Here is a 27,286-nt window from a genome sequence, read left to right as displayed (position 1 = left end):
TGGACTAATGGGTTATTTCAATTGCAAGCCTTTTTAGTGGGCTCTTCAGTGTATTATCTTGTAATAACCGAGCCTAGTATAAAGAAAGCACACCAAATTTTAGAGGCCTTTTAATTTGGGTGGCCCTAGACCTGGGCCTAGGGTTTAAAGCACTTTGGGCCGGCCCTAATGCCCGCTATTATGTTTTAGTTTTAGTAAGTGGTTTCTACGTCGGGAACACCACCCACACCCATTATTATTATATATATACAATTCACGTCGGCCTTAACTACAGTTCCGGTTTCTCGGTATATATAACGTGCATCTGCCGGTTTAGGCCACGTCCCTCACATCGGTTACCTGCAAAACCCTAGCCTTGCTCGACACCATCTATAGCCCTAATCAAACTCTACGGCGACGGAATCGTCCTCAATATCGAAGATCCAATCAAATAGAATAACACCAGGTACTTTTCCTTCTATCGCTCCATGTTAGTCTTCCTGAACGGATGGAGATGATGATGTCAGAGCTTCGTTTAATCCCTGTGCTTTGTAACCATTTGCAGGAAGAACCCGCTGGAACAGGGGCATAAGCCATAGACGGTCACCGAAACAGGGTGACCGGCCGTAGGCTTTGGCCGGATCCCCTTCCGTTCACGCTTTCTCTCTCTTTCGCTTCGATTCTCTTTCTTTCCTCTTCTCCCTTTGGCCGATTCTCTTGTGTGTTTTTTAGATTTTTTTAGGTTTAACCGAAGGAGACACTGAGGTTATAGACGTCAGCAACTAAGGTATTCCAACAGAATTCCGGTGGATAAGATCTGTCGTCCGTGTCCCGTTTTTATGTACATCGACAAACACCGAGGTACCGCTATCGTAACTTCCGACTCTATTGCTTCGGACAACTGATGCTTAGATCTTGACCTGCTGGTAGATGATACCTTTTATTATAGGTTTTGACCCACTGGTGTTCGACGGAATGCTTTTATACGATTCTTTGGTTTTAAAATTTCGACGGTCAGATATTAGTAGATGTGAGTATTCTTTGCTGCACCGTTCTTTTGTTGTGTTATATTTGTGTTTATGGTGATTTTAGGTTTGATTTATGTCATATAAAGATAGTTAGGGGCTAAGAAGTTAGTTTAGCAAGGGGTGATATTTAGATTGAATGAGGAGAAAAGAATGATGTTGGACCTTAGTCAGCCGGAAAGATGCAGCGCTTCTTTTTTTACTACTGCAACTGTTACATTACATATATAAGAGGGGGATATTGTTTGAATTATATTGATTTTGCGTATTACATAATATGACTTAGTGTTCTTCTTTTATGATAACACTATCAACACAATAAAAAAAGTCTGCTTTTTTCTTATTAGTATTTGCTACTTCTCCTCTATTATGGATCCATATCTTCCTGTCTATTTGTTTTAATTCACTATTCTTCTCATTGAACTGTGCCGACCATTGGCTATGCCCACTTTAGTGAATGTATTCTAGACTTGATATCTAAGAGGTTGTATATTTCAGATATTTAGTTAATTCTTATGCCTATTCGGATAATTTTTTGCCCTCTTGTGTTTATGCAGTTTATTCATTGCAACATTTGCTGAGTATGTACCTTCATTCATAGCTGTTAAAGTCGGAGGGCGCTCTTAAGGCGCAAAAAAGTGCACACCATATAAAAAAAAGCGCAAGCTCTTTCTGCTAAATACTTCCAGATATTTGTTAGTTAGAACTGGTGAACACTCATTGTTCATTACAACAATGTGACAAGTAAGAAAATATATTTTAAGTAATATGATTTAAAAAAGTGACTTAATGTGAAAGGTGTAGACAACTTGCAAAGGTCTTGTACAAAATTCACCATGACACAACAAAGGTGTAGACCATATATAGGTTCTATAGTCAAAGCCATAAGGCGCCCATTTGGTGCGCAAGCAAGGCGATGGCGCCTTAGGTAGACCTAAGGTAACGACCTTGCTCTATGTGCAACAAAAGGTACGCAAAATTGTTTTAAAATGTGATTATGGTTCTATATCATCAGTTGTCTTTTGTTTTGCTTATATTCAGCTCAGGATCAGAAGATTGCTTCAGTCATTAATCAGTGCACCATGAAGTAATTACTAAGCTTTGCTTACAGTTATGTTAAAAGACTTGAAACTATGTATCAGAGTTAAGTTTTATGTATATATTTTATTGTAGCCGCTTTGCAAATACTCATACATTTCGTGTCAAAAGACATCTTGGGAAAAATATTCTTTCCTTGCGGTATATGTTCGTGTTTGTCTTTGCTTACGTTTTACGTTACGTTTACAAACTCACGATTTATAGATTTTTTTTTTGGTTTTAGTCGTCGTTAATTTGCATAATATTGTGCACGGTTTTACGACTCACGCCCCCGCAACGCGGGGGTTAAACACTAGTTACATACAAAAGTGAAAAAAAAAAGTAAGTAACAAGGCAGTCGCTTTTTGACTTGCCCGTGAAAACTTGTGAAATTATAACAGATAGGCTAACATTAGTCAAACATACGGAATTAATTGCTTTATTCATACAACATTAATGAAGACTAAATTCCCACAAATAAATAAAATAAAAAAATCACTTAAAATCCAACAAAACTAATCATCTTCACAAATTCTTCCTAGGCTCAGTTGTGAGCCCGAATCCAAACGGGTACAACGGGTCATAATGCTGGTCTCCAAAGTTCATCGGGAGCTGGTCAACCGACTTGAACCAAGTATGCGCAAGCTTGCCCGTAAAACCATAGTCACCAAACAAAACATCTGTGACCCCTTGACCTTCTGATCCTGGAAGCCAAGCAGCCACAAGAGCGTCTACGGTCTTGACATATGGCTGCACGTCCACGGGCCGACCACTGATTAAGACTACCACACATTTTACTGAACTGCACACATTCTTTATGGTGCTTGGTCCAGGCTCTGGGATTGTTAGATTCCTCTTGTCTCCAGATGTCTCAGCATACGGGAACTCTCCCACAACAACAATCGCGTAGTCAAAGTTGTAAGACTTGACAAAATTCTCGCTCGGGTTCTCATTGAAGACCACTTGAGTTTTCGGGTCGACACTTTTTTTCACAGCTGATAAGATTGTGGTGCCTGCAAGATCAGAGGGTATAGTTCAAGATTTTAATAAGATCAACCTTTATAGTTCAAGATTTGAATGTTTCTAGATCGCGATTATACCGTCAGTAATATCTCCTGAAAGTCCTTGCCACTCAATAGTCCATCCGCCACATTGATAACCAAGATTATCAGCATGAGACCCTGCAACTAGTATCGTCGAGGCTTTTTTAGAAAGTGGTATCAATGGCTTCTTCGGAAATTTACCCTTCTTCAATAAAACAAGTGTTTTTCTCACAGCTTCCCTAGCCAGCTCTCTGTGCTCCTGTTCACATTTGAGTTCACGAATCCAATAAAGTTTATATAAAATATAAATAAAAGTTAGTTTACCTTGCTTCCGAGGTGCTTAGCCATGCTGTAATCGGCCAACGGGTTTTCAAACAGACCCATGGTGAACTTGACCCTTAGTATCCTCTTAACCGCATCGTCTACGCGGCTCATGTATATGAACTTTTTCTTAACTAGGTAAGTTAAACCATCGATGAACTCGGTGTAATTGTATGGAATCATGAACTGCATACAACCAACCTATGCAGTTAATGCGCTAAAAAATCGGATATCGTTCAAGGACCGATATTTGAGATATAGGTTCTCGCGGTGGGAACAATTCAGTATACTCTCCTACCATTAACTAATTAACCTTTTGCAACTTGCAAAACACTAACAACTGTAGCAAGTAGGAACTGATTAAGACTTAAAACACTAATAGCGGCGGCAATAAGAAGAAAGACAAATGGTAGAATTACTGATATTGGGAAAATCGATGATATATCGGTCAATATCGTCAAAATATCGGTACCTATATTTGACATGATATTTTACAGACCGATAACTGATATATCACCCATATATATCACCGATAGTAAGTGCATAGCAACCAACACATTTGATTCTTAAACTTTGTATAAAACCAAGAACTAAAGAAAAACATAAATACCATATCAATGCCTGTATTCATCCCAGCTATGATCGAATACGTATAGTTAGAATGTTCAGGAGTCGTGATCTTGTCAATCCCTTGCCAGTCTGATATAACAAACCCCTGAAGTCAAAGTCAAAGTCAAAGTCAAAGTCAAACTAGATGAGTTGCTTGTTACATGTCAGATAGTACTCATTGCAGCTAGAAAAACGATTTCGACCTTGAATTTGAGCTTGTTCTTGAGATAATCAGTGACAAGACGACGACTGGCGTGCATTTTGACTCCATTCCAGCTGGAATACGAGGTCATAACCGTAGCTATACCCTTGACAACAGCATCATTGTATGCTGTCATGTGTATGTCTAAGAGCCCTTTGGCGTCTATGATCGTAACGCCTTCATTTCTGCCCATGTGGGTCCCTCCGTCTCCCACATAATGCTTAGCACATGCTGCTACCTTATCTCTGTTCAAAAATAAAATTTAAGTCATATTATTCCCAAATAAAGATAAAATGTCTTAAATCTTTAGATCATGAAAAAGTAAGCATGTTGGGTAGACAATTTGACTAAAAAGGTCAACTAACTTACTGTCCACCTACAAAAGGAACACCCTTTCTTGTACCAGCAGGGATATCTCCTTGTAAACCCGGTATGATCTCGGTCATTAACTTAACGATCTTGGGATCTTCGCTATAACTCTCGTAGCAACGACCCCATCTCGGATCTCTACATACCTGTTTAGGAAAAACTATAGTTGTTAAAAAAGATGTCACTTATTTTTGTAATAGTGGTGAAGTTATGCTGTGTTTTTTGAACTTACTGCAATACAAGGTGTGAAAGCATATTGTATGCCAGTGGCTCTAACTTCAAGTGCAGTTGCAGCCCCAATCTTCTTAACCAGAACAGGGTCCCTGTGCCAGATTTTGGTATATTAGTACATATTCTAATTAAAAACTATGCTGGCACACATTTAAAGCTTGTTGGAGATGGGGTGTCATAAGGGGTTAACAATTAAATTCTAAGTTCTATGTATAAAATAAGGCCCCAGTTGCTACGTATTTAAACATGGCGACCAAGACGCCGTTCTTGCCGCTGTTGCTGCCACCACCATTGCTGTCGCCGCTACTGCGGTCAACCACCACTTCCACCACCATCACCACTGTTGCCACCATCACACCGCTGTTGCCCCCTCCTCCGCTGCCGCCAATCGCGTCACCTCCTCCTCCACCACCATCACCACCGTTGCCTCCTCCCTTGCCACCTAAGGGTTTAGTCTAAGCAGGTTCTGGTTAGTTTCACGTTGAACCCGCAAACCCATTTAGCTAAACGGGTGAACGGGTGTTCATGTCAATCCGGTGGGTTGGAGGTTTGACCTGTTTAACCCATTTATATTATTATTATTATTTTATTACATAAGTGTAACTTGAAAAGAGAAATTGAAATAAGATTTATAATTAAAATGTAAGTGTTTTACATACATTGGTATTATTTGTTGTAAAATTTAAATTTTAAATATTAAAATACAAAAAATTAAAAAAATAATAAGAAAATTCAGGTCAAACAAGTCAGGTTTGGGTCAACCTATGAATATTCGTGTCGTGCTCGGGTTTATATATCTCACAACATTTTCGGGTTCAGGTCGTGTTTGGGCTTGTGTAAAATTTTCGGATTCGGTTTTAAGTTGGATCCGTCAAACCGCAAACACGACCCGTTTAGCACCCCAACAGTACCACCTCCTCTGCCTTTGCCTGCTGTCACCACCCCAACCGCCTCTGCTGCCGTGATCGCCTGTACCATCTCCTCCACTATCACTGCTGTGGCCACCACCACTGTTACTTTTGGCCATGAAAGAATTAGATCTTCAGCCCCTTTTTTATAAAGGTGCTTTGCATACCCAAAAGAGAATTGTGTCAACCATAGCAAAAAGATTGCATCCACTTATGTATGCATTAATTACTAGTAATTCATTCTATGGTGGAAATTTGTTGTGCCATATTGTGACTTGTACATTAAGTAATACAAGCTGTACATTTAGCCACATTTGCTATTAAAACTTGCCTGGTAACTCCAAGACCAATATTATGAGGAAAGATTGTAGCTTTGTAAACACTACTATGACCATGGACAGCATCAATCCCATAAATCATCGGTATCCCCAATCGCGTTGATAACGCTCCCTTTTGGAAATCATTCACCATGTCAATCCATGTAAATGGAGATGCTTGTTTACCTGGAACACTCCCTCCTCCACTCAAAACACTCCCTACAAAAAAAAGACACAAGTTTACGAAACATGCGACATAAGAAATGACAAAATGTTGAAGTTAGATAGAATCTTGTACCAATCTTGTACTTGTTGATGATCTCATTGGATGCAACTGATCTATCAATTTGGGTCATCTGGCCAATCTTTTCCTCCAATGTCATCCTGCTCATTAAGTCTTTGATCCGATCACCGATTGGTTGTTTTGGATCTTTGTATAATAAGTATATTGCTTCAGTCGTGGAAGACCAGAAACATATTACTATAATCAACAAATTCTTCATGTTCTTGAACACCGTTGCAAATAGGATAATGTTCTTCTTTAATGAATTTATAGTGACAATTGATTAGGTTAAAAAAAAAAGACAGACAGTAATTAGGTGAAGATATCATACAATAATTATGATTCAAAGAAAGTGTAATAATTGTTTCAAGATTGTGTTAAAAGTTGATTTGATCACCAGACTCTCTTATTCATATGAAAACTTGAGTGTATATATACAGGTCTTCATTTATATTTGTTTAAACTCTCAATATAAAGTATCCTTGTCAATAAACATGTATTTAGCTTGGGTGGTTACTCTTACACTTTATTTAAACTTCATTAAATGTGTAGTGAATACAATACGATAATCTTTAAATTAACCTTTTAGTTTATTGATAAGCATGCATTTTGTGACTTTTTTCCAAACTTGTGCAAGTTTAATGCATAAAAAACCATGGAACCTTGGATCATTTTTATAAGAAAAACCATAAAAAAAAAACCTGTGTGGTTAAAAGGTAAAAAAGGGAACTCCAGTTTTGGATTTTGTTTATCTAATAACTTTTCACATGTTTTCCAAAGAGATGATGTAATATTGTTTAACCTTTATAACACTTAGTGGGTTAACTTAAAATTACAGAGTTACTATCACGTTACTGTCACGTGTGGGCAGTGGTCTAAATAAAAAATTAAAATAAAAGAAAGAAATATAAAAAAATAAAAAAGGAAGTGACTGGTTGCCATTTGTGGACCCCATCTCCCATTCCCCCTTCACGCTCGTTAAAGCCTTGGCAGAGAGCTCCATGGCTCCCCAATAACAGTGTTTAGCCGTTAGCGCCGATTTTTGCTGACATGGTGGTGGGATAATGCCCACTACAACTAGTCTAACATGAAACTCATACTCACGACAACATTAAATAAAGTGAAGAAACACTGACCTGAACAGCACCAACGGCTTCAATGATTAGTGACTCGAACACTTGGCTGCAAAACAGAAACACCGTTAGGACTCGTTACAGGAATGGGGTTATTCCTGTAACCACCCTCCGGCGTGAGAATAAGTATTTGTTTATGAGAGAAGCTTTGGAGAAGGAGATGTATGAGAACAAGATGATCATACCTTATACGTTTGTCTCTATATATAGGTTTTCCATTAGGGTTTCCTTTATCCCAGGATGTATTCCGATAAATTAGAGATTTACACGATCTTCCCGAAAAGTTGGAGATTTAGTTGTGCACCTTCCATGTAGATATGGAAGGTTCTAGAATAAACGTTTGCATTTACATAAATATAAAAGGTTGTAACCGGGTCGGGTTGACCGAAGCGGGTCACACCTCGTCATGTTCCCCCAGTCCGAGCTCATGGAAAAAATCCATTAGGTCGGACTAAAAGAAAAAAGAAAAAGTTAGCCTCTGATGATTGTTACAACGGCTTTGGGAAATGACGGCGAGAATACAGGATGTGACAGTTGGGTCATCATATTGGTGACAGCTGTTTTGTACCCCGCGTGGACACGTGTGTCCGTTCGTACATCTTTTTGAATTTGAAAAGTTGCCTTTGCGTATAAATAACGACTCCTTATGTAGGAGCTCAAATCCCTTCCCCCAAATTACTCCTTCATTATTCTTTCTACTCAATGGCTTTGAAAACGAATGAATCGTCTTCCACCGCTACCGCCCCTACCGACATACTGTTTTGTAAGTGGGGCGTAACATCCTTCAATAACCTTGTTCATGATTACGGCATTAGGGCCGAATGGAACCCTGTTTTGCCGTCGAAAACCGACACTGCCTTTCCCTTGAAGGGAGGTAAAATCACGTTGTTCAGTGATTTTTTCAAATTTTGCAATTTCCGGCTACCCATCACCAAATTCTTGAAATCAGTTCTCGATTTTTACCGTATCCACATCTCTCAAATACATCCCCTTGGCTTAGTGAAACTTCGGCAATTTGAGTATGCCTGTATAGCGCTGGGCCATATCCCAGAATTGGTTGTTTTTAGGGCTTTCTTTGTGCTTGTGTGGAAATCCCCTTTCTTTACTTTCGATCGGAGAGATACGGACGCGTCGTGCTTAAGGGATATTCCCACCAGCTCGAGGGACAAAGATTGGAAGAAAAAATTCTTCTATCTTGATGCCACTGTTATCTCTGGGGAGATGCACTGGAGAGAGAAAGGGCCAAAGGATAAAGTGAGAGACGATGCTCCTCCTGAGGATTCGTACACATCAAATGCCCTTTATGTGAAGCTATGTGGCTGCCCCTTTGAGTGCACAATTATCCCAGAAGGTGCGTTGGTGATGGCCGGCATGAGTTTATTGTGGCCTGATATTAAGCGTTATCCCTCATTTCAAAGAGACGATGCAGGTGTGTTTACATCATCATGCCTCACTAGTTTTGCAGTGTTTATTATTTTGTTGTTGTTTCTTACTATCCTCATATGTCACGCAGGGGAGTGGGGTATGTTCGACTTTATTGATCCACCGCGGCACCTCGCGTTGAAGCCTGCCGACCGCGTGTTGGATGAAGGGGAACCGGATGTGCTAAAGGTGCATCTTGAGCAGTTTCTTCTGCCCGCTATTCCGGCGGACCCCACGGCGTACATAACTCTGTTGCCAAGTGCGGCGATTACCGCCGTGTCGATGTCGGAGAAAAAACCTGCTCGAATAAAGCTGACCGGGAAGAAACACACAGCAATTCATGGGAGTGTGCCCGTAATGGAGGAAACGTCCAGTGTGGGGCGTGATGTTCCCTTGGTCGCCGACCTGACCAGTCCAAGTCGTGCCTCGAAGAAAAGAAAAACCTTTGTCGCGCCTACTCTAAGCGCCTTTGAAGCGGTACAGGCTGCTTGTGCTTTCTCACCAGGTATCTATTGCTAACTACCATTATAGCGTACTAGCGTTCACGTTGCTAACACCCTACTATGTTTATTCTACAGGTACCTCTGTGGGAGTGTCAGCTGGAGTTGCGATACCAACCCTTGCGCCCACTGTGGGGTTGTCGTGTCCTGGAACTAGTGTTAGTATGTCCACGGCCCCGAAGTCCTTGGCCGCCGTTACTGCCGCTGTGAGCTGTGTCATGCCCCTCCCTATTCCTACATTATCAGTAGCTGTAACTGTTGATCCGCTATCTTCACTACGGACAGACGGTCATGATACACCTGTGATTGACTCGCCCAGGGGCATTTTTGCTGATCTGGATAAAGATGCCGCTACCGTGTCGGCAGCGCAGGAGGTGACCAGCGTGGGTGGTGGCGAAACTCGGGGATCAAGCAGCGGTATTGCTGACGACGGTGTCCGTCTAATTGACGACCTATTTATACCAACTATTCGTTGGGATCCCCATGCTCAAGATAGGCGCTACCATCCTCAATGGAAAATCGCTGAATCATCAAGATTGATCTTCCCCCCTGTGGTTCAACACTGGGTCGAGCGGGCGTATCCTCCTGCCGAAGCGGCGTACGTTGAGGGTTTAAACAATGAAGATTTGATGAATTCCTCAATATCTGATTCTGTGAACCTACCACGAAGGTTGGTAGAGATCCGTCGCCGGTGGATGCATGATAACACCCAACTTCATCAGGCCCGCGCGAATATTCAAGAACTGAGGGACGACAAGCATCGCCTAGAAAGTCAACTTCAAACTGTGGGGTTAAGGGAGGCCAGATTCTTGTCGGAGAAAAACAAGGCTGAGGAAGATTTGCGGAGGGTGACTAACCATCTTGCTGAGGAACGGATCTTATGGGCCCGCGATATGGCGGAAAAAGATCCGGTTTTGGCTCAGGCTAAGAATGTACAGGAGGAGTTGGAACGTAAGGCTATAGCGGAGGCTCAGAAGGTGAGACTCGAGTTATCAGCTCAATTGGAAAAATTTCGTGTTGACACTGATTTTGTGTCTCAGGTTCAGGAGCGGTACCAAAGTTTGACAACTAAAGTAGAAGCTTCCCAAACCAAGCTCCGGCTGATGCAAGGAGAGCTGGAGGAGCGTGAAGGCAAAGTCAAGGAGTTGCAGGACCATTGTGACTCACTTGTCACTGAAAACAACAAACTTATTGTATCGTCGTCCTCTAAGTTAAAAGAAGTGGAAAACGCTCTGGCACAGTCCAATGCAGAAATTGATGATTTGACCAGCCAGCTAGCGGCTATGCGGGGAGATAGGAATTGGTTGATAACTAATGGGCTTGTGGGGGCGTTTGAGTATCTGCGTGAATCGTCCCACTTTACTAGCCTGATTGACCGTCTCTCCGCAGCTGCGTACCAATCCGGGCATCATGATGGTGTGCATAAGGGCTACATGGATTGTCAGCAGTTGGAGAGAGTGCCGCCTGATTTTCAAGTTGTCAAGGGTAAGTTGCAGACAGATATGGCGAGCGCCCTTGAGGCGGCGTATACCGAGCCGCTGCCTTGCTATGGCGATTTAATGGATAAAGTCAATGAGGATGGGATAGAATCGCTACGTCTGATGCTGGACCCCGTGGATGAATCTGAAGAAGAATGACTGCTCCATTTTTCTTTTTGTTGCTTGTTATGTACTCTTATCGCCTTGTTAATGACACTGTTTGAATTGGGTTTAGTGCCCATTTCTGTTTTGATTTGACAGCTAAATTAATGCAAATGTCATGATTTCTGACACCGCCGACTTGTAAAATATGGCTCTGTGACTTGTGATGATTGTTTTTCATTAATGCATCCGACGTCACCACTGTCAAAAATTTTTTTAACTACTGCTATAAATTCACCTTTCGTTTCCTTTTTTGGTTGTGTGTTTATGATGGAAAGAAAACGATATAGACAAAGACTCTCCGAGATCTTCCGGGTTCTTGACGCTGCCGATGGCCTGCTAATGCTGCAACACCCGGTGACAAAATCAATGCTTAGGGGGAGAAGGCCCATTCCCAATGCTGCTCCGGTTCGTGCCAACCGAGCATGTCAGAGCATTGTTATTGAGGATCCTCGACCAGTGGATCCCGGAGTGCAGCTATCAGCTGATGTGCTGTCTGATCTGATTCCGGTGGACCCTGAACAGCGATACCGTCTAACGTACCAGCGCCATTCTGGTGGTCGGAGGAGGCAGCAGATGGATGGCCCAAGTATGGTGGCCCCAATGGTTAATGGCTCAACTGACCATTTGGCCGTCCATCCCGTTGTGGTTGTGAATGATGGTGATGAGGTGGTGATGCATACCCCTGCAGTGGTAATGGCACCCAGCCTTCCTCAGTAGGTGTTGTGAACATGTTCTATATTTTGGTTCCCTTATGTTTGGTTTTTAGAAACAGGGACAAGTACTTGGTTTTTTTGTTTTTTGAGATAGGTCATGTGCATGTGATGATGCCTATCTGTTTTGAGGCGGTGTATGTATCTATTACCAAGATACCCGCCATAAGCGCTTGTTATCGTTCACCCTATGACTTATATAAATGAAAAATATTTCGTGTTTAAGGGTTTTGTTTGTGTTTTTACCGTTTGATGCGTTCGTCGTGCGATGGTAACTTTTGTAACAGATAAACTTAAATCTTTATTAAACTTGCATAAAGCAATAAAAGAAAAGCAGAAAAAATCCCGACATGGGTTACAAATGTGAATTGGAGAAGATAGTTAACTCTTGCTGTTAGGAGCAAGGTTTTACAGGTAGCATTTCTTCAACTGGGCGATGTTCCAACTGCGCGGGACTGGCGTGCCATCTAGTCGGGATAGGCGATAGGCCCCTTTACCCAGGTCTTCTTGAATGACGTAAGGGTCTTCCCAGTTGGGACCCAGCTTTCCCGAAGGTTCCATCCGACTTGCTTCGTTGTCACGCATGACGTAATCGCCCGCCTTGAAACTTAGTTTAGCCACCCGTTTGTTGTAATATTTTTCCAACGTTTTCTTGTATCGTGCTTCGCTGATGGCGGCCGCCTCACGCCTTTCTTCCAACAGATCTAAACCTTCTCTCAGCGATTGGTCGTTGATATTCCCTATGCTTAGACGGCGTAATGATGGTAACCCCGCTTCAGCGGGTATCATTGCCTCCATTCCGTAGGTGAGGCTGAATGGGGTTTCGTTGTTGCTAGTTTTGGGCATTGTTCTATGCGCCCAAAGTACATGTGGCAATTCTTCCACCCACGAGCTTCCCTCGTGCCCCAGTCGCTTTTTGATTCCTTCTAGCAAACTCCTATTCGCCCGCTCCACCTGTCCGTTACCCTGTGGGTGTGCAACCGACGTGAAAATCTGCTGGATGTGGAGGTCAGTGCACCATCCCTGGAAAATTCTATCTGTGAACTGTGTCCCATTGTCGCTTACCAGGTAGAGCGGTAACCCGAACCTGCACACGATGTGCTCCCAGAGGAATTTTTTGGCGTTTTCCGCCGTTATCTTGGCCAAAGGTTTTGCTTCCACCCATTTGGTGAAGTAATCGACCGCCACAATTATGTACTTCAATTTTCCGGGGGCCGGCGGGAAAGGTCCTACGATATCCACAGCCCATTTCTGAAAAGGCCACGCTGCTGTTACCGGTATCAGGCTGTTTTTGGGCCGTATCGTCTGAGGAGCAAACTTTTGGCAACTGCGGCATTTTCGCAGTTCCGTTACAGCGTCTTCATGCATCCCGGGCCAGTAATATCCTGCGTTATGGATTTTGGCCACCACTGCTCTAGGTCCGGCGTGTATGCCGCATATACCCGCGTGAATCTCTCCGATGAGGTACTTTGCCTCTATTGGGGAACGCATCGCAGCAACGGTCCTAAGTAAGATTTTCGGTATAGGATACCATCGTTGACTTCATATTGCAGCGCTTTCGTTTGTATCTTTTGCGCCTCGCCCTTGGCGGGAGGTAATTCACCTGTTACGAGAAAGCGTAGAATCGGAGTATACCAGCAAGGTTCTTCCGTTGTGACAGCGGAAACACTCCGCGGTTCTATTGAAGGTGTCTGCAACGTTTCGACTTTGACTTCCTTTTCCATGCCTGAGGTAGCGAGTTTGCTTAGGGCGTCTGCTATTTGATTTTTCCCTCTGTGCACATGGTTGAGTGTGACCTTGTCGAAGGAATCCATGAGTTCTTTAGTTTTTGCCAGGTATTTTGCCATCGCCTCGTCTTTGGCTTCGTACGTTTCGTTGACCTGATTGTTGACCAGCAGCGAGTCGACGTACGCGTCTACCCTGGCTGCCCCCATGGATTTTGCCATCCGTAACCCTGCCAATAATGCCTCGTATTCCGCTTCGTTATTAGAGCACTCGAAGTCAAAACGTAAGGCGTACATTAGCCTGACTTGATCTGGACTTATCAGCATTAGGCCTGCACCGGACCCCTTTCCACTAGATGATCCATCCGTGTATAACTTCCAAGTCTGCCTCGCAGTGCTGGACTCTGGTATATCCTGGATGACCGGGTCCGTAACGACCTCCCCTTCTGGTATTTCGGCTAAGAAATCAGCAATCACTTGCCCCTTAACTGCCGTTCGCTTCTGATATTCGATATCTAGGGCCCCTAGCTCGATGGCCCATTTAGCCAACCTGCCCGAGACCTCTGGTTTGTGCAAGACCTGCTGTAGCGGATAGTTGGTTAAGATTTGTACACGGTGTGCCTGAAAGTACCTTCTTAATCGCCTCGTGGCGTGCACTAATGCTAAAACTAGCTTTTCCAGTGTAGGATAGCGCGTTTCAGGCCCCGCTAACACCCGGCTTATGTAGTATATTGGTGTTTGTTTCCCTTCTCGTTCAACCATAAGCACGGCGCTCACCGCCGTGTGAGCTGCCGCTAAATACATTTTTAGCATTTCTCCGGGTCTAGGCGCGGTCAACGTGGGTAACCTTTCTATAAAACGCTTCATTTCCTGCAGAGCCTGTTCCGCTCCGCTGGTCCATTTGAAATTCTTCTTGTCGAGGCAATCTTTTAGCGTTTTTATGAATGGCAATGACTTTTCAGCATGCCTTGCTAAGAACCTGTTAATTGCTACCAGTCGTCCATTTATAGCTTGGGCTTCCTTCAGCGTTCGGGGAGAAGGCATTCGCGATATGGCGGATACTTTTTCCGGGTTAGCTTTAAAACCGTCTCGGGTGACTACTACCCCCAGGAACTTCCCCTCTTCCACCCCAAACGAACACTTCTTTGGATTTAACTTTATGTTGTACTCTCTGAGTCGCTGGAAAGTTTCCTCTATATCTGCCAACATTTGTTTTTCTTCGCTGCTTTTGATTACGAGGTCGTCTACATAAACTTCCAAATTTCGCCCGATCTGTGTTTCGAACACCTTGTCCATGAGCCTCTGGTAGGTAGCCCCTGCGTTTCGTAGCCCGAAAGGCATTTTGGTGTAACAGAAGATGCCAACGTCAGTGTGGAACGCCGTTTTCTCTTCGTCTTCTTTGGACATTTTGATTTGGTGGTACCCTTTATACGCGTCTAGGAAACACTTGAATCGATAGGGTACCAGGGAATCGACCTTTAAATCAATCTCGGGCAACGGGTACGCGTCTTTTGGACACGCCTTGTTTAGGTCTTTGAAATCGATGCACATTCGCCATGTGCCATCTGGTTTCTTTACCATGACCGGGTTGGACACCCAAGTATGGTACTGCGTTTCCCTGAGAATTCCAGCTTCCACTAACTTGCGTACTTCCTTAACGACCGCCGCCCGGCGGTCCGGGGCCATGCTGCGTTTACCCTGAGCGACTGGCTTAACGCCTGGGAGTGTGGCGAGCTTATGTTCCGCTTTATCGCGGGGGACTCCCGTCATATCGGAGTGCTCGAAAGCGAAGATGTCTGCATTTCTTTTTAACAATTGCTTCAAATCGCTCTTCACTTCTGGGGACAGAGTGTCCCCAATTGTGACCATTTGGTCCGGGTGGCGCGTGCTCAATACCCACCTTTCTGGTCCCGTGGCCCATGTGGGCCCTTGGCGACATCGTTTGGTGTCCAATACTTCTCCGATTCTATCGCGAAATACGGTAGCGATACCTTGCGGTGTTGGGAACTTCATAAAACCTCTCGCCGTGGAAACTATGGCGTCTAACTTTCACAGAGTGAACCTTCCGATAATCACATTGTGGTATGACTCAGCGCGGACCACAAGGAAGGTTAGTAGTATGGTTCTTTCTTTGGGTGATTGCCCGAAAGTTACCGGGAAAGTGATTTGACCAATAGGATCGACCTTCTCTCCTGTGAAACCTTTGATAGGGGCGTGTACTGATTCAAGCAGCTTCTTATCTTCTGGTTGCATTCTGTTAAAGCAATGTTCGTAGATGATATCTTCTGAGCTTCCGGTGTCGACTAGGATCCGCCTCATGCGGTAGTCTCCTACCGCCGCGGAGATGATCAGGGCGTCTGTGGTGAGATGCAAGTCTTCCATTCGCGGTTCTATAGTCATTGTTGCCAACATCCAAGGCTCGAGCGTGGAGAAACTCCGCTTCGCCCCCCTTTCTATGTCGGCACGAACCATGTTCAACTCGCGTGGCCTTTTGCCTGCCGCCTTGTCGTTCTCTTCCTTGACCACGGGCGGGCCTTGTTTGATATCTCGCACTAGGTGTGCCAATTTTCCCGACTTCACGAAATATTCAATCTGTTTCTTAAGCTGGAAACAGTCGTTGGTATCGTGCCCGCTCCCCTTGTGATACTCGCAGTACTTACTCGTATCTTTGTTCGGGTTGTCTTTCAGTGGTTTTGGTGGGTTGAGCCTGAGGTTTTCTGAGGCAAGAATTTCTGCCGGAGTTTTGCTTAAATTGGGATATTCAGACCGAGGTTTTGACGTCTCATTCCTTGAATAGGAGCTTCGGTGTCTGTCATACCGCGAGTCCTTGTCGTTTCTCTGATATCGGTCTCCCCTGTGCTTGCTTTTTGACCCCCGGTGATCTTTTTCCTCCTGATTTTTCAGGGCTTCTTTCTTTCTATTGGCCGTGTGGCTGGCCGCTACCGCTTTTTCTTGTATCACATATACTTTGGCTATTCGCAGTATCTCATCTATGGTCGGGGGTACCCCGTCCCTTCCATGCAGTGTTCTTAGTAGTTCGTCATCGTTAACCCCTTGGAGGAACGCTCCGCATGCCAGATCGTTGGTGACGCCTGGTATCGCCAGGCTTTCTTTGTTGAACCTGATGATAAAGTTTTCTACCGTCTCATTGTCTCGACGACGAATATGAAGGAGTTCGTTCCTATCCTTCGTGTGTCGGCGCTGCTGACTGAACTGTAGCATAAACTTTGACTCCAAATCTTCAAAACTGTCTATCTCGCCCGTAGGTAAGCTGTCCCACCATACTCGTGCCGCTCCCACTAGGGTTTGTACGAACATTTTACACCATAAGGGCATGGGCCAGCAGGCCACTTCCCCCGCGCTCTTAAATAGATTGAGATGGTCGTCCGGGTCAGTGAGGCCATCGTACTTACCGACCGTTTGGGGCATTTTTGGTTTTTCTTTGATAGGAGCTTCGGCGATCCTACGAGTGAATTTGGATCGGAATGTCGCGTCTACCGGCTTGTACGGCCTGGTTAATTCGTCTTCCTCCACATTCACGGGTTGTGCCGGTGGAACATTTACACCCGGGGCAGGTCCTGTCCCCAGACCGGAGTTTTCCAAAGGGGTCATCCGGGGTCTGATCGCATTTTCTCTGTCGTGCACAGGTTCAGTTGGCGCTTGGGTATACATTGGTTGTGGAGTCGGAAAGTTCCACCATGGCGGCATGTAGGCCGCGTATGGCGATTGAGAGCTTCCTTGCGCTGTTCCCTGAAACGGATAAGCCGTTCCCCCGTATGAGGGTAAATACCCAAAAGGGGGCGCATAGCAATACCCCGGGAAATACATTTGATTTCCGGGTGTGACAGGGGCATTCATTACCCCCGTTGGCATGATGACCGGCTGATGAGGTGGTGTAGATAACGCCGCCGTAAGCGCGGCTGAGTATAACGGCGGCATTGGGTTAGAAACCAACGGCTGGTAGTACTGGGGAGTACTGGTTTCTGATATTAAGATACTGGGGCTCGCCGAGGTGATAACGGGAGTGGAGTAGAGGCGTGAAGCCTGTGAAAAAACAGTTGTTCCCGGAGCGAATGTGTTGCCGCCCGTCCCCTCCAACCTCCTTGGTGGTGTTTGTGAGGGCATATAGAGGAAAGGGTTTGTAACCGCGGTCTGGGAAGAGACGGTGGTGATATTATCAAAACCCGGAGGTGGCCCTTCCGCCTCGAACTCTGGATCTAACGACCTCGTGACGGCCGGGGAAGGCTGTGGGACGGTGCTGGTTCCCGTCCCTAGTGCCAAATTGTTACTTGTCAACGTCTGACCAGCCATGTTCTCCTCACTTGTCATGAAGTTCTTGTCGCTAAATAGGTCCCACGGATGGCGCCAATGAAGAAACACTGACCTGAACAGCACCAACGGCTTCAATGATTAGTGACTCGAACACTTGGCTGCAAAACAGAAACACCGTTAGGACTCGTTACAGGAATGGGGTTATTCCTGTAACCACCCTCCGGCGTGAGAATAAGTATTTGTTTATGAGAGAAGCTTTGGAGAAGGAGATGTATGAGAACAAGATGATCATACCTTATACGTTTGTCTCTATATATAGGTTTTCCATTAGGGTTTCCTTTATCCCAGGATGTATTCCGATAAATTAGAGATTTACACGATCTTCCCGAAAAGTTGGAGATTTAGTTGTGCACCTTCCATGTAGATATGGAAGGTTCTAGAATAAACGTTTTGTAACACCTCGAAAAATTTCGTCCAATAATGTCTTGACACGTGACATAAGGTTCCGGTATGTGAAAACATACTTTATAGGGACTAAAAGTGACAAACAGTGAAAACTATGGAACGTAAGGGTCCAAAGTGTCAATAATGGATAAATAGACTCTAAGATAACCCAACATAATGTTTATAACCTTAAACGGATGGTTCATGGGTCATACGATGCGAAAATTGCACAAAAGTGAAGTATTGTAAACTATAGGGGCCAAAAGTGTCAACATGTTCAATTTATACCTCTGAGTGAACTTTTGGCAGACCCGAAGCTTTGTAAAGCTAAAATATACTCACTAGAATATGTGGTAAAAATTTCATGAAGTTTCGTCAACGTATGAGAAAGTTATGGCCAAAACCGTACTTAAGGGACTAAAAGCGTCAACGTCGAATTTCATGGCTTTTCGGTTGAGCGCAAAGTTATCCGAGGACATTACCATGTTGGTAAATGTCCTAAGGTTCTTCAAAACCAAGTTTGGGGGTTTACGAGTCAAAATAAGCAGCCGAAACATCGCGTGCAAGTTCAGGGACCAAAGCTGCCAAGTTTGAAACATTTTTGGGCCTGCAGACCCCAGGCGACCCGCCTGGGAATCCTTAGGCGGGCCGCGTGAACCCCCCAGCATCAGAAATTTGCGAATTTTGCACTTTGGGTCAGTTTGGTGAGTGTGTAACAGCTCATGGCACCTCCAAAAGCTCCAATAAACACCCTTGCATGCCTATGGCAATAGTAACCTATCCTCAAACCTCTGAATCCATCTTTAAATCAGATCATAACCCCATTTCTTGGCATTTCCTTTTGTGATCAAGAACACTCCCAACTTGCAAAACTCTCTCAAGCATTTCTGGAGCATTTCTGATCATCAAGGCAACATCCTAGTGTTATCTAAGCATCAATAGGACCCTTGTAAGCTTCCAATTCGATCTCTAACTCGTTCTTGCATCGATTATTAGTAAAAGTCAAACTGATTGTTCTTATGCTTTGACTTTCTGATTAAGCGAGTTTTACTCAGTCATTTCTCAAATTGAAACCACACTTATGTGGGTAATTATGTGGGAAACAAACCCTCAAAAGGGTGTTCTCTGATTCCCACTATATGCATGTTAATTGTCGAGTCAAACTTGTTCTAAAGAGTCAACAGAAGTTGTTTTTGGCAAAATAAGCTTAAATGGTAATGTAGATAACATGCAATCTGTTTGATCATCATAAATAACTTATTATACATATAAGAATGTGTTTTATCATCATCAACTCGACAATCTATAGTATAAATACGAATCGGAACCGAAAGTCTTGTAAAACGACTATTTCGTGGACTATCAATTCGGATTCGTACATGCATGTTTGAGATCTGTATTGGAGAGTATTTTGAACCATTTTTATTTTGGTAAAACTTTCTGGAATTTTTGTTGATTGAGTCTATACTTAGCCGATTCAAATGCATGTTTCCGATTTATACATAAAGTTGACTATTTTGCCCTTTTTGAGATAAAATGTGATTTTTGGAAAAGTGAAAGAGTAGAAATCTTTATTTCTAATATATAAACTTGCACCGAAAATTTCGGATCAGTTGGTGGTCCAGATTTTGAGTTATGGCCATTAGCATAAAACTATATCTTAAAGTTACATAAACGGCCCTTTTCGCGTATAACCCATTTCTGGCCACGTTTGATATAAAACTTTTTACCCACTGATGTATTATAATATTTTGGGATTTTTGATGATTTTTAATTAATTTTTGGCTGAACGAATCTTAGATCGCTTAGTTATTTCGGGTTATGACGGTTTTGACCGTTTAAGCCATAAAAAGGAGTTTTATACATTCTTTTGACCCGAAACCTTTTCCTACTGTTTTTATTTGTTGAATAAAGTATTTTAAGTATTCTGGAAATATAAAAATCTCAGCTTTTCTTTGAAAACCCGAAAACGCCCTTAAATCGCATTTTAGCGTTTTAAGCGCATAGTAAGCGTTATACTCGTTTTAAACATATAAGACTTATACCTACTGATGTAATTAGTATATTTTCACATAATAACAGTAAGTATAAGTATATGAACTCAGATTTCCAGTTTTGGCATTTTTAGCCCTTGTGAAATTACTAAAATACCCCTGCGGTGCATAGTTTGATTTTAAATGACAAGTTTGGTATATGGGTCATACCCTAATGTTATAATATGTTAAATGAAGTATATTTACTGTATAAACCAGACCCGTAACTCAGATTTTCAAATTTACTCTTTTATAATCTTTTAAATGACCAAAATGCCCTTATAAGGCATAAATTGAGTTTAAAATCATTCGGGGCATAATAGAACATAACTTGCTGATATTATGTCATATTTAAGGCATATTATCTCAGGGAACTTGCATTTGACTTATTTGGCTACCCGTAACGCCCTTTTTGCGTTCGGTTCGGGTTACGTAACTAGTTTGCGTAAATTGACCGAAACGGGTCAAACGTTATCATTTTTATCTCAAAATCCAGGATGTATTTAGTATACCCATATTATACAAGTATTCAAGCTTGTCGGGTCTAAATCACATTCCATCCGGTCTTTCGCTTAATCGTGCGTTGAACTGCATATTTCCTTAAAACTAACCGGTCTAAGCTTAGGCTTAATTAAAGACCCGTTAGTATTCTAATTGGTTATTTATACCATCGTTCCAGACTAGAGCTTCCCGGTAAAATTGTACCTACGCTTACTTAGGAATACGGCTGAGTTATTATTCTTGCTATTTAAGACAGGAGCTAGCTCAGGTAAATACATTTTAACTTATTTTCCCTTATACGGGCTTGGGATACGGTATTATAAAATACCGCTTGGTCGGGTGTAGAAACTGTTTAATCGGAGATGATTAAATTACATAATCCCGTTTTAATCTGTGTTGATTGATAACAAATAACATTGGGGGTTAATGACCGTGTCCTGGATATCCTTGGCTCATTTTAAAAAGTGAATGGCCACGACGTAAGCACAAGGTGTAGACAGAACACCTCCTGTTGCATATGTATAACGTATACTCACTCGTGAGATTATCTTCTTGTGAGATTATATTTGTGGTGTGTCGATTAATCTTGTCCGGCTTGTATTGTATAATCACCGGCCCTAAATGTTGGACAACCATGTAAATCGGATACAAGATTTTTATTAATAAAATTGTCCCAAGTATAAAGATTAATTTTGCCTCTGTGCATTTTAATCAATGTGTCAAGATAATTTGTGCCGTTTGCACTCAAATCACTTTTCAAACTCTTTTTCCAAAATGAGTCAGTTAATTGTATTTACCAGTGTAAACTGACGTATTTTTCCAAAAGGTTAAGTGACAGGTACTATGCGTAATTGGCTGGGAGCTCAGGGCGTCACTAAGGAATCTTGCAAGATTTAGATGCCTAAAGTCTATTGAACAGTTTTCTTTTATTGATCCGCCTGTGGATCCTTTACCTTCCGTTGTAATACTTTGACATTACGTATATTCGGAATGTAATATATTTATCTTTTGCTTCCGCTGTGCATTTATATATTGTGTTGTTTGTCTATGATGATGCCAACTACGTCACTATACTCCCCACCGGGCCCACCGGTGACACGTGGAAAATTGGGGTGTGACACGTTTGCATTTACATAAATATAAAAGGTTGTAACCGGGTCGGGTTGACCGAAGCGGGTCACACCTCGTCTCCCATCTCCCATTCCCCCTTCACGCTCGTTAAAGGAAGTGACTGGTTGCCATTTGTGGACCCCATCTCCCATTCCCCCTTCACGCTCGTTAAAGCCTTGGCAGAGAGCTCCATGGCTCCCCAGTAACAGTGTTTAGCCGTTAGCGCCGATTTTTGCTGACATGGTGGTGGGATAATGCCCACTACAACTAGTCTAACATGAAACTCATACTCACGACAACATTAAATAAAGCAAAATAACAAATTTGTCGGATAAAGTAACAAACACATACAACATTTCTTAGATGCGGTTCCGCTCAACTCCCTTGCAATCTTCGTGCTAGACATGAAAGAACGTGCACAATATCTTAAAGTAACAAATATTGTGAAGTGTATCCGAGATATGTTGCAATTCATGTACAACCTTTTTGATATCCATCCGTTGCTGTGGGGAATCCAAGGAGCATGCTACTCCAATCTTGACTATTGAAGCCAGACATTCATTTATCATCTTTTCATTTTCTTCCTGATTTTGCATAGCAAATTCATCTTTTTGACATACCTGTAAAAAGTTACCATCAACAACATTTGTTACATGGTCCGGCAACGCCATGGAAGCAAACTTGTGAAGGTTAAGACCCTCATCAAAGATATCATCAGTTGGCTTTTTCCCAGTCATCACCTCTAATATTAATATTCCAAAACTATAGACATCCCCACTATTTGTCATCTCACTTCCAAGACCATACTCTGCAATTACAAGGAACAACATAAAAAAGGTACATTATATAAATATGTAAATATGAAAATGTGCATTTTACCTGGAGCAACATAACCAATTGTTCCTGTGATCCCGATTGAGCTGTTTTGATATGAATTTCCAAATAATTGAGCTAAACCGAAATCTCCAACATGAGCCACCATATCCTCATCAAGTAGAATGTTGCTAGGCTTCAAGTCACCGTGAACAATGGTTGGTATGCAATGATTGTGAAGATAATCAAGTGCACATGCGACATCCGTAAGAATATTTGTTATCTGAAGAAGGTTGAGTCTCCATGTACTTTTAACTGAATGCAACCAATCATGTAAACTCCCATTAGGCATGAACTCATACACCAAAGCTTTAAAATCATTTCCCTGGAAGTCAACACTTGAACATGAAGTTATTATCTTCAGCAAGTTTCGATGTCGAACGATGCGCCATGCTTCGCACTCCCTCGTAAAGCTTCTTTGAGCTATTGGATTTTGAAGATGTAGAACTTTGACTGCAACCAATCTACCATCACCTTTACCAAAGGTTCCTTTATAAACGGAACTGAATCCACCATTTCCAATCAAATTGGCTTCAGAGAACCCATTAGTAGCCTTGAGAAGTTGATTGTACGAAACTTTTATGAATTGTTTGCTCATTGAAGGATGAGACGGATGGCTCGTGTTTTTCTTCTTACACCAAGCGTATGCCAAACATATTATAGTGAAAAGTGTAGATGCAATCAAATTTTTTTCCTTCTTACACCAAGCGTATGCCAAACATATTATAATGAAAAGTGTAGATGCAATCAAAATGGCAGTTACAAACAAAGGTAACTTTTTTTTATGTTTCTTCATCACATTGCATTTGGGTAACCTAAGTTCAACAAGGCCACCACAAAGCCGACTATTCCCAAAAATAGAGAACGCTCTTGCATTGCCGAACACTCCCAACATTGGTAATTCACCCTCAAAATCATTATAAGATAGGTTCAAATATGCCCCTAATCGTCCTAAGAATGGAGGAATTTGGCCGGATAAGTTATTGTGAGAGATGTCAAGTTCCACCAATCCTTTCATGGAACTTAATGACGGTGGAATCATACCTTGAAATAAGTTGCCTTTGAGGGATAACCTTGATAAGCTAGCACAATCACCAAGGCTACTAGGAATGCTACCTGATAGATTATTATCGGATAAATCTAGATCACTCAACATTTTGAGGTCTTCAACCTCGGTTGGAAGTGAACCAAACAGGTTGTTTCGAGACAGATCCAATTTTATGGATAAAGAAGAAACCTGAAGAAGTTGTGTAGGTATGTTCCCACTAAGTTTATTGTCATTAAGGTACAACTCTAATAGATGATGAAAACTTCCTAGGCTTGATGGAATATACCCTTCCAATATGTTGAAACCTAAATTAAGTGAAATTAACATTGATAAGTTTCCAATGGCATGAGGAATCGACCCTGAAAGTTGGTTCTCACTCAAGTGAACTACTTTCAGCTTTTGAAGGTTACCAATGGTTGAGGGGATTTTTCCTGTGAAACGGTTACCTTTTAACGATAACATTTCCAAGCCAACTAGATTACCAACCGATTTAGGGATGTTTCCATGTAACTGGTTTTCTTCTAAAGATAGATAATTGAGTTGGTTAGAAAGATTACCTATTGATGTAGGGAGCACTCCTTGAAACTTGCAATTATAAAGACTCAACCTCTTTAACCTGGTGCAATTTTTCAAAGAATCAATAAACCTCAATTCAACATCTTCTTTGGTTCCAAAGATGTTATCACCTAAGGATATCACACTAATATCTCTTAGTTTTGCAAAGTCGATTGTCAACTTCCCACTTAACTTGTTGTCAGTCACATCAAGGTGTCTTAGTCTCGAACAATTAGAAATGGACGGTGGAAGAGGCCCCGTTAGGTTGTTACCCCATAATTGTAGGAGGACAAGATTAGGGAGCATTGAACACATGTCTTGAGGTAGACTACCACTGAGTTGATTATCACCCAAGCTAATATTAGTCAGGAGTGAAAGGTTATAAAGGGAGTTAGGGATGGTTCCGTATAAATTACAAGATTCACAGTAAATTTCTTTTAGATTTTTCCAATGGCGTAAGGTATCTGGGATACTCCCACCCAAAGGATTTCCAGAAACAGAGAACAACTCCATTGATGTAATATTCCCTAAGAAAGATGGAATTCCATTTCTTAACTTATTATTAGAAAGCGAAAGAAATGTAAGTTTGGAGAGGAAACTAATCTCCTTGGGTATGCTTCCAGCTAACTCGTTATAGGAAAGACCAATATGTTCCAGGTTAGAACAACCAGATATGCTAGTTGGAATGGACCCATTGAATTTGTTATATCCAAGATCAAGGAAGCGTAGTCTGGAAAGACGACCGAGTTCATGAGGGATGGATCCTTGAAAGGTGTTGTTAATGAGAGAAAGCCCATGGAGGAAGCTAAGGTTCCCAACATGAGGAGACAAAGAGCCTTCTAGACCTTTCGATGACAATCGTAAATAAGTCACTCTTTTGTGCCGCTTCCCACATGTAACGCCGCTCCAATCACAAAAATGAATCGAATTGTTCCATGATGATAGAGCTTCGTGCGGATCTGTGATCCATGACTTAATATCCAGCAAAGCCAGATGATCGGTCTCACTTTCGCCACCATATGAAGCTGAAATGATGGTAAAAGTTAGAAATGTGATTATAAGAGCATGAAAGAGGAAAAGAAAAGGAGAGGAAGATGATAAGCAAGTCATTTGTTGCATTGAACTCATTTTACAAATGATGCTTGTTGGCCTTATAACCTCAGTTTTTGTATGTTAGCCTAAATGCCATGGAATGCCAATAGTGAAGCCAATGTTATCAACATATGAAATTAATTGAATATTCGCCAAGTACTGTTCTGTAAGCATCGTTTTAGTTTCGGTGCATTTAATGACTTTATATCTCTAGTCAACAAATACTCTTCAACCACTCATTTTGCTTTTTTTTTTTCCTTTATATTAATTTCGTGGAATCGTATCCAAACACATTACGTTAATTGACCCAAGAAAAACTCAGTCACACGGTTGAGATAAGGGGATAGGGTCGCCCATCACTCACAACATCTAATCAATTTCTGTTATGTCATCGAGCATTATTCCATCACTACTAATGGATTTTAGTGGAAATGCTCATCACTCACCAGTGGGAATGGCAATGGGCCGGGCTTGGGCCGGGTATTGGTAATCCCATGTCCGTACCCGGTTGTAATTCTTTGGCCCATACCCGGCCCGTTACCCGTCGGGTATTTTTCGGGTAATTACCCGTCGGGTATCGGGCATACCCACGGGTATCGGGTATACCCGTTAATTTCTTAAAAATACATGTTAGGACAAATATGCATTTTTACTTTGATGTTTATATAATTTACTATTTTAATGACTATAATAAATAAAATATGACTAATAACTTACATATCATAATCAGACCACATATACTAAACTAAACTAAAACGATTACTTAATTAAATAATTGTATCAGGAACACCTATTTGCATAAAACATCCACATAATAAAGAGTGATAGCTTCCATATCCAATATACATGCTTAAAAATAAGTTATATGTTAACTAAACACTTGCCAAATAAATAGCCACATATGACTATAGAGGAGGTAATAAGTACATTTACTAAGTTTATATATATGGAAATCTATAGTTCGGGTAAATGGGCCGGGTATCGGGCGGGTATCACTAAATCCCATACCCGTACCCATACCCAATTTTTTTCTATTTTTAAGCCCGTACCCGGCCCATACCCATTGGGCTTCAGGTATACCCGGCCCGTATGTTTCGAGTTTCGGGTATACCCATCGGGCTTGGGCTTTTTTGCCATCCCTACAGTCACCACACAAACATCTAACATTAAAACAATTCACCACACAAACATGTAAAACGCGTTAAAAACTTCACGCGTTTTAAAGTTCACGCGTCAAACATATGGGTGGCGGCGGTCAGTGGCGAAGCTTGAGATTTCCGACCGGGGGTCGGAAGTCACCGTACCTAAAATTATACCTAACAAATTATAAAACCGGGGGATCAAAAACGTATATACCTAAAAAATTCTATACGAAAACTACATACCGAACACTAATGAGCAAAAAGTTCGAGGGTCGGGCGCCCCATCGGGCCACAACTATGCTACGCCCATGGCGGCGGTGTTCCCTTCTCTTCCACGCGTGGTGGATGGGCTATCACGGGACGCCCCCCCCCCCCCCCAAAGAGTTTATAACAACAATCAAGTATATTATTTTTTTATTTTGTATAACATCCTAATAGATTAGAACCCCGTGTATTACACGGACTGAATAAATGTGAATTTATATACTAAATAATAAAATAATATTTCTTTAAAAACTTTGTTTATTACATGGACTGAATACATATAATTTTATATACTAAAAAATAAAAAGTTGTATCTTTAAAAACCCCTTGTATTGTTGTACAGGTTGAATAAATATAATTTTATACATCAAATAATGAAAAAAAAATACTAAAAAATAAATTATTTATATATTTAAAAACCCCGTGTATTGTACGGGTTGAATAAATCTAACTTTA

At 42.0% G+C, this 27,286-nt stretch overlaps 3 protein-coding genes and 1 long non-coding RNA gene across 9 annotated transcripts; 1 reads left to right on the top strand and 3 right to left on the bottom strand.

The window, feature by feature from the left end:
* Positions 1-241: 241 nt before the first annotated feature.
* Positions 242-2,246, top strand: LOC110868491. Of its 5 annotated transcripts, none has more exons than XR_002552489.2 (4): positions 242-445; positions 545-1,009; positions 1,562-1,973; positions 2,046-2,246. It is a non-coding gene; the product is annotated as an uncharacterized LOC110868491 (long non-coding RNA). The 5 variants fall into 5 exon arrangements; XR_004862593.1 differs by having other exon boundaries at positions 246-445; positions 545-840; positions 910-1,009; positions 1,562-2,246; XR_004862592.1 differs by having other exon boundaries at positions 247-445; positions 545-851; positions 929-1,009; positions 1,562-2,246.
* A 247-nt stretch (positions 2,247-2,493) lies between these two features.
* Positions 2,494-6,620, bottom strand: LOC110868493 (beta-glucosidase BoGH3B). The gene is made up of 9 exons (XM_022117664.2): positions 6,380-6,620; positions 6,096-6,300; positions 4,858-4,948; positions 4,626-4,771; positions 4,258-4,501; positions 4,056-4,160; positions 3,449-3,631; positions 3,182-3,383; positions 2,494-3,094 (listed from the first exon to the last, which is right to left on the bottom strand). Exons 1-9 carry the CDS (start codon positions 6,582-6,584, stop codon positions 2,607-2,609), a joined length of 1,869 nt encoding a protein of 622 aa, XP_021973356.1. The 5' UTR covers positions 6,585-6,620; the 3' UTR covers positions 2,494-2,606.
* A 5,560-nt stretch (positions 6,621-12,180) lies between these two features.
* On the bottom strand, positions 12,181-15,365 carry LOC110866882. Its single transcript, XM_022116025.1, has 2 exons — positions 13,304-15,365; positions 12,181-13,247 (listed from the first exon to the last, which is right to left on the bottom strand). Exons 1-2 carry the CDS (start codon positions 15,363-15,365, stop codon positions 12,181-12,183), a joined length of 3,129 nt encoding a protein of 1,042 aa, XP_021971717.1.
* A 6,612-nt stretch (positions 15,366-21,977) lies between these two features.
* LOC110868494 (probable LRR receptor-like serine/threonine-protein kinase At3g47570) lies at positions 21,978-25,570 on the bottom strand. Of its 2 annotated transcripts, XM_035975237.1 has the most exons (3): positions 22,736-25,570; positions 22,597-22,664; positions 21,978-22,476 (listed from the first exon to the last, which is right to left on the bottom strand). In XM_035975237.1, the coding sequence occupies exons 1-3, from the start codon at positions 25,458-25,460 to the stop codon at positions 22,255-22,257; spliced, it is 3,015 nt and encodes a 1,004-aa protein (XP_035831130.1). In that variant the 5' UTR covers positions 25,461-25,570; the 3' UTR covers positions 21,978-22,254. The 2 variants fall into 2 exon arrangements, with proteins under 2 accessions (XP_035831130.1, XP_021973357.1); XM_022117665.2 differs by having other exon boundaries at positions 22,000-22,664.
* Between the last annotated feature and the right edge of the window lie 1,716 nt (positions 25,571-27,286).

The sequence above is a fragment of the Helianthus annuus genome, chromosome 7, assembly GCF_002127325.2.
Source record: "Helianthus annuus cultivar XRQ/B chromosome 7, HanXRQr2.0-SUNRISE, whole genome shotgun sequence".
NCBI lineage: Eukaryota > Viridiplantae > Streptophyta > Magnoliopsida > Asterales > Asteraceae > Helianthus > Helianthus annuus.
Note: the sequence above shows the minus strand (reverse complement) of the source record. Positions and strands in the feature narration are given on the sequence as shown.

Bases quoted from the DNA above. Each gene is read 5' to 3' on its own strand.
- LOC110868494 (XM_022117665.2), bottom strand. From the start codon at position 25,460: ATGAGTTCAATGCAACAAATGACTTGCTTATCATCTTCCTCTCCTTTT. The intron at 22,665-22,735 runs GTAAAATGCACA...TTGTAATTGCAG, and splicing joins AATTGGTTATGTTGCTCCAG to AGTATGGTCTTGGAAGTGAG.
- LOC110866882 (XM_022116025.1), bottom strand. From the start codon at position 15,365: ATGGTCACAATTGGGGACACTCTGTCCCCAGAAGTGAAGAGCGATTTG. The intron at 13,248-13,303 runs GTATCCTATACC...GTTCCCCAATAG, and splicing joins GCAATATGAAGTCAACGATG to AGGCAAAGTACCTCATCGGA.
- LOC110868493 (XM_022117664.2), bottom strand. From the start codon at position 6,584: ATGAAGAATTTGTTGATTATAGTAATATGTTTCTGGTCTTCCACGACT. The intron at 3,632-4,055 runs GTATTTATGTTT...GGTTGTATGCAG, and splicing joins TGAATACAGGCATTGATATG to TTCATGATTCCATACAATTA. The intron at 3,384-3,448 runs GTAAACTAACTT...AAATGTGAACAG, and splicing joins CTAAGCACCTCGGAAGCAAG to GAGCACAGAGAGCTGGCTAG.